This window comes from Condylura cristata, unplaced genomic scaffold (assembly GCF_000260355.1).
Source record: "Condylura cristata isolate star-nosed mole 26May11 unplaced genomic scaffold, ConCri1.0 scaffold00030, whole genome shotgun sequence".
NCBI lineage: Eukaryota > Metazoa > Chordata > Mammalia > Eulipotyphla > Talpidae > Condylura > Condylura cristata.
The window spans coordinates 23196301-23203316 of NW_004567131.1; the positions used below are offsets into that span (position 1 = coordinate 23196301).

Below are 7016 nucleotides of genomic sequence, written 5' to 3' on the forward strand. Positions count from 1 at the left end.
TTTTTTTTTTTTTTAATGAAAAAATCTCAGTGTTTGTTGAACAAACTATGAGGTAAACAACTTAAAATTTTCATTTTTCCTCACCCATGTGCTACTGTTTGGGATATGGATTTGTAAATATTTGCATTGTTTACGTCTCTCTTTTTAGTTTTTTTTTTTTTTGCCTTCATAGCCAAGTTTCTAAAAAGCCATTATTTTGCCGAGATTTATTATTAAATTTAGTTTTTCTTCTTTCCTTTACTACCCTTTGAAATTCTCCAAGTATTCTAAGATATTCTCTCAATTTGCTTATTTAATTCTTTGTATACCCTTTAAATGGTAATGCTACCTAGGGTCCTGTCTTTTGCTCTTCTCTTGATTATGCTGACACTCCAGGTAATTTCATTTTTTCGAACATGTTCTTTTAAATGTGAAATTTCCATGTTTCTCACGTTGAACCAGTTTTTTTTTTTTTTTTTTTTTCGCAAGCTGAAAGAAAAAACCTTTTTGGGTTTTCTTTCTTTTTTAAAAGCACATCATGGAGGGGGGAGTAAAAATTGATTTATTTATGAATACAACAGCTGGAGTGTTAGTCAGAGGTGTGGGGAGGTGAGCACATTCACCAGAAACAGAGTGGGGAGCAGAACAGGGAGGTCTACTGCAAGTGAGAAGCAGATGGACAGGAGAGGTCTGCTGCGCCATGTAGGTCACCTCCCTAGCCCGCTATTGAACTTGTGATAAAGTGCTTCATAGTGCTGGGCTTTAACCTCTTGCCCCACCAGGGAGCCCCTCTTTTTGGGTTTTCATTTTTACCTAGTGTAACTTGTTTCTGACCTTTAGATTTGATCTGGACCTTCTAGATTGCCATACCTGATGTATTTTGTGGATCTTTAGGCCCATCCAATTCTGTTCTGTGCTATTTAGGAGTTTTGTGTTCAGTAGCTACAATAGAGAACCTCAAAACTGTTTTAGGAAGTGATTTGTTATCGAAACGAAAAGTTTACAAGTTTCAATCTGGTTCCATCGCTATGATTTCACTGAACAAACAACTTTCTGTAAACTCTTGTATGTTCAGATGTAAAATGGGAATATTACCCTCCCCATTGGCTGTTGTACTGGATAGTGACCTACTCAGTGTACTGACTCTACTGCACAGCATTGCTATTTCTGCTTCTGTGACTGAGTCACCAGTCTCACACCCTCTGACTGCTGCTTACGAGTAATTTTTGACTCTTCCTTTCTTTTTATTCTGAAAGTCTAATTAGTTGTTATCCCGATGAGTTTTGCCTTTGTCACATTTCTTTACTATTGTTGCTTTAATTCCCATATTTGTTCCCATATTTGTCCCTCACCGTTACTGTGACAACCCTTAACAGCTTTCTTAGTCTTAATATTTAATCCCCTCCCCCATTCTGTTCTCAGTCCTCCGCCAGCCAGTGACTTAATGTTTTGTTTAAACACCATCTGATTACATCAAACTTCTGCTTAAAGTTTTTAAGTTGCTTCTAAATTGTTACTTTTTAACATTTTAACCTTTAGTGTTCTTCCTGACCTAATTAATTGCTATTTATTTTGAAACTTCATTTCTTGCTTAAACTATATGGATGTTACTTAGAAGTTCTTAGAATTTACCATACTCTCTGTTGAATGTTCTTCATCAAAACATTATTTTTTCTCTGTTTTGCAGCTCCTTTAAAAATTAACTTTTTAAACTTCTGAAGGCACCCATTTCTTTCAGTAAGTTACTTGACTAACCTCACAGTCTCTCCAGACCTTAGTTATATGACCCTTTTATTCACTCACAGCCCTCTAAGGAGGTCTCTGTCATAAGACTCCTCACAGTCTTTTGTTTGTTTGTTAATATTTATTTATGGATATAAGACCTGGGGTACAGGCCAGAGGTGCAGGATGCAGGGGTTGGTGAGATGATTCACCAGAGACAGTGGGGCACAGAACAGGCAGATGTTCTGAAATATGCTGCTGAGGAGAAGCAGCAGTTGAGATAGGAGAGGTCTGCTGTACCATGTGGGTCACCTCCCTGGCTGTGGATGATGCTGCAGTGGCTGCGGATAGCTTCATAGTGCTATCCTTGTGCCATTGGGGAGGCCCACCTCCTCAGAGTCTTTTGTATTAGTCTCATTTTCCCTCTGAGCTTTGTGAAAGCAGGCCATGTGTCTTGAATGGCTTTGTGTCTCCTTGGTTTAGAATAATGGACAGCAAACAGTGAGCTCTCAGATGTTTATGGAATAAATACATTTGTTGAGTGTTATCTTTTCTTGAGAAATTGTTGCTCTAAAAAAGGATCTTAGGAACCTCAATTATATAGTTTCAAGGCTTAAAAACTGTCCCAGGTCTTTTTTTTCCCCTTTTTTGAAGATTATAGTTACTTTTGTTTATTATGAATCTGGAATATTTATGTCCTTTAGAACAAAGTGAAATGGTATTATTGGTATAAACTATTCTTGTCTTCAAGGGCTAAAATTGCCACAAAAATTCTTTGTGATTGCAAACTATTTAGATTCATCTTTCATGCTTTCTGCTTATTACAGTAACAAGTGTCAGGAGCTTATCCCCATCCACTCTCCCAAGAAAGAGCCCACACTATTGACAGTGTGGACCAGATAATTCTTAACTGCAAGTAGCTACCTTGTGCTATGTACGATGTTTAACAGAATTCCTGGCTTCTACTTTCTTGCAATAGTAGGACCCTCTAGTATTGACATCCAAAATACTCCAGATCAGAATCACCCCTGGTTGAGAATCACTTCTTTAACATCAGATAGTCTCTCCTCCTTCTCTACAGGTTCTTTGTTACTGGCATAAAAGCAATATTTTCCATCTTTAAAAACAAAACAAAACAAAACACTTCTTTCAGTAACTCCTTTTCTTTTATTCATTTTCTCTTTTCTTTCCATCTATTTTTTTCTAGAATGAATGACTTCCACTTCATTTCTCCTTTTCTTTTTGGAATTTACCCCTGTGATCCACTGAAAATGCTTTGAAGCCTCCTGTATGCTTACAGTATTCCTTTAAATGGATATTGACACCACTTGTTATTATATGTTACCATTGTCTCTTCATCTGCTGGCCATCCTCCTCACCTCTGCTCCTAATCATTCACCCTATTCAGTTGGTCATAAAGTTCCATTTATTCTACCTACTGACTATTACTAGAATTCACAACTATTCTTTATTCTCACAGTTTTATCTCACTAGCGTCACCTGCCTAATCCTATTCCATTCTATTTTCTGTATTGTAGCCTGGGTGACCCTTCTAATGCAAAGTATATTTCCATTTCAGACCTTCTTTTTTTTTTTTTTTTAAGATTTATTTTATTTGTACATACAGAACTGGGGTACAGGCCAGAGGCTCAGGGGCGGTGAGAGGCTTCACCAGAGACAGAGTGGGGAGCAGAACAGGCAGATCGACGAAGTACACTGCTGAGGGGAGCAGCGGGCGGGTCAGGAGAGGTCTGCCACGCCATGTGGTCACCTCCGGGACAGGCGGGAATCGAACTCATGCGGAAGTGGCTTTGGCTTCTCAATGCAGTGCTTTAACGCATTGCGCCACCCGGGAGGGCCATTTCAGACCTTCTTAATCATGAGTTCTAGGGCCCTTGTACCTGCATTTTGAGAGGCTTACCAGGTGATATTTATGGAACTCTTTATTTCATTCTCATATTTTAAAAACATTGCTTTGCTTTTAAGGAAGCAATTCCTGATGTGATTGCTATCTGTTAGGTATATGAAAAATGAATTAGGTTCTTTTATGGAAGTATTTTATGAAAGGTTGATATTTACTCATTTTGTTACTAGAACTTTTTTTTAAACCATCAATAAAATGTGTCATTGTGGAGAGTCAGGAGAAAATGTGGGTATTCTGACATGTCTGTGATAAATTTGACTGCTTCATTATAAAATACCTAAATAACATATATTTTCTTGCAGGTATTTACAACAGCAATGATGTAGCAGTATCATTTCCAAATGTTGTATCTGGCTCAGGATCTAGTACTCCTGTCTCCAGTTCTCATTTACCTCAACAATCTTCTGGGCATTTGCAACAAGTGGGAAGCCTCTCCCCATCAACTGCATCATCTACAACCCCTGCTGTTGCTACAACTCAGGTAAATTATTAAAGTGCTAAGATATGTAGATGTGTTTGTCATTTTTTAAAAAATAATTTGTATTTTTTTAATAATGTGTATACACATATGAATGTACACATATGTACTTCCCCATAGATGGTAATTTAAAATTCCTAAAGAATATAATTTTTATTTGGAATCCTTTCTATTTTTATTTTGTACAAATAGCAAGTCTCAATAGTAATAGCAAGTCTCTCAGTATTTGAGAAAATTAGTGACGAAAGTTCAATTATTAACTAGTAGTTAAGTAGTTGTTGTAAGTTGCTGTGAACTTAACACTTCTTTTTTCTATTATTTAGATCATTAGAACAAATACATGCGTGTTTTATGTGTGTATGTATATATATGTATGTATATATATGTGTGTTTGTGCATATATATGTGACTTTTCTGTAAACTATATGGTAAAACACAATGATAGGTTTTTTAAAGCATATAATGGTGCAATGCAAACAACCATTATCCATTATAATTATGTCAAGTAATAAAATAAACAGCAGGTAGTTCAATACAGAAAACCAGTGGTATAATTAGTTTTTTTAAAAGGAAAGTTAGCAGTTTGAACCTCTCAACCTGAATATAAAGGGAATTAGAGTAGTTTGGGAAAAGTTTTTCTTTAGCCTTAGTGAAGTAGCCATAATAACAGGAGCTTGGTTTTAGACCCGTAAAGAAGCAATATGGAACTTAAATATATTTTATCTCTTTTAATTCAATGAAACCATATGCTGTTGGTAGGTTTATATCCATGGACAAAGTCTCAAATGAACATTTTCAGTGTGCATTTTGCTTTTTTTTTTTTTTTAAATAGAAGCCTGTTTTTTATTATTCTGGTTAATTCCAGGCCGAATTAAGCAAAAATCTCATTCTCAGTCATTATGTTTGTGGTTTTGGAGGTTGGTATTAGGGAGGTGGATGGGGGAAGTGGTGGTGAAGAGAAATTTATAGCTAGAAGGAAAATTCCACTCAATATATGACTCACCTGAAGAACAAAGAAATCATAGTTGTAAGTAACCAAGGATTCACTCCAGTTAAAAATCTTTACTGTTTATCATCTCTACATGTCAGTGATATGGGTCTCTCATAAATATGATCTTCCAGTTATATGCAAATACTACACACTGAGATAACTGCACCTATGTTTGTGTATAGTAATAAATGCTTTCTGTCTTCAAGCAGAAACGTATTCTGACTTCTCTGATGCCCTTGTAGCATCCGTGAGTCTCCAGGCAAACGAGGCACAGTGCCCTCCTCATTTTATTAGCTGCTGAACTACTTTACCATAGCTGCCTGAGATGTCCATATTGAATGTGCAAAATGTAATTTAATTTCTAGACATTATCCAAAGAAAGTTTACCCAGACATTTAGACTGTTTAGATAGGAATCTTAAAATGATGTGCTTGATATTTTAATTTTCTTTTCAAAATAACAAATTGGTTTCTGTTTAACTTTCACATAAAATTGTGAAATTTATTGTGTTTAGGTAATTATAAAGATATGTAAGTAAACCCTTTTTACTTAGGGTTTCTTTTTGTAGATAGTCGATTTAAAATGAAGTACAGTGCTAAAAGTGGGTAAATTAAAATAATCAATATTCAAAAATTTATAGAAGTCTTGTTACAATCATTAAGGAAACCATCACACCAACAAATAAATACTGTAAAAATATAAATCAGAGACTAAAAAGTTTAAATTTGAATACTATTTTCCCTGTCCTTCACCATCCCCCCCTCCCAAAAAAAAAAACCTTAATGAAAGTAATTTTTAGTGTGACTGGCTTAGTGACAACAGAATAAAAATGCAGAGGATATTCTTACTTTTTGGTCTTCATTTTAAGTAAGATAGACAGTCCTCTTGTTTGGCTTATTTGGTGTTTTAAGAATTTTCCTGTGCAAAATGGTCAGGGAGTGTAAGATGACCAGAAGAGTAATAGTAATTAAAAACTAATAGCTTAAGTGTACTTTGTTAGTTGTCCTGTTCTGCTCCCTACTCTGTCTCTGGTGAATCCTCTCACTGCCCCTGGCCTACCCCCAGTTCTATATGCATAAATAAATAAATCTTTAAAAAAATAACTAATAGCTTACATTTGTCTTAAAAGGGGGGAGGGAATAGACATTGGTAAAAAGTGTAGGGAGAAAATATCTGACACATAGCAATTCCAATTTGAAAAATTCATAACATACTTTTCTATTGAATTAAATGCTGGTTTAATTAATATACTTATTTAAAGTAATTGGTCTTTCATCAATGTTAGCAAAATAGATACTAGTTCTTAATATTACTGAAAGATAGAACCACTATCCATGGGGCTTTCTTCTTTTTTTAATTGTGTGACTTGTGTCATGAATATAGGTATAAGTTAGTTTCTCTGGGTGTGCCATTAATTTTTCATTTGTCCTTCAATTTCCACACTCTTTCCCAGTTCCACATTCGTTCTGTTCTGTCCTGTCCTGTTTTGGGGAGAATTCAAGTGCTTTTTTTGTTTGAAGAATTATTCCTTTGACAAGGATTTAATGCTGAATGAAATAAACAAGAGTTGGATTTTAATACACTTTGCATTCTGAGTTTTGCTTTTGGATTAATAATCTTGTTTCCTTGTTTACTTGGAGTTACTATTACAAAAAATGATATGTGTAAAACAAAAGAAACTGACTTTCAGTAAATGTAGGCATTTAAATGCTTTACAGGTAGTATTTTGTGACTACTATTTGACAGATTTCTATGAGACTTACTCAGTCAACTTTGAATGTTTTGTTTTCTCAGTATCATAACATTTTATGTGTGTATTGTGGAGTTGCCTGAAATGTAGTTTTTTATTTCATTTCTGATGATATTGGTATGACACTTTAATTATGTTTGAGAAAAGTTTCCCAGGCAGATTTACCTGACCT

General features: G+C 35.1%; 1 protein-coding gene across 4 annotated transcripts in view; it reads left to right on the plus strand.

Moving 5' to 3' along the window:
- MLLT10 (myeloid/lymphoid or mixed-lineage leukemia (trithorax homolog, Drosophila); translocated to, 10) overlaps nucleotides 1-7016 on the plus strand; it is a 200153-nt gene that overhangs the window by 167863 nt on the left and 25274 nt on the right. For all 4 annotated transcript variants that reach the window (XM_004691296.2, XM_012731339.1, XM_012731340.1 and 1 more), the window contains one exon: nucleotides 3928-4106. In XM_004691296.2, coding sequence (XP_004691353.1) covers nucleotides 3928-4106 — 179 coding nt within the window. The remainder of the gene's footprint in view (nucleotides 1-3927; nucleotides 4107-7016) is intronic.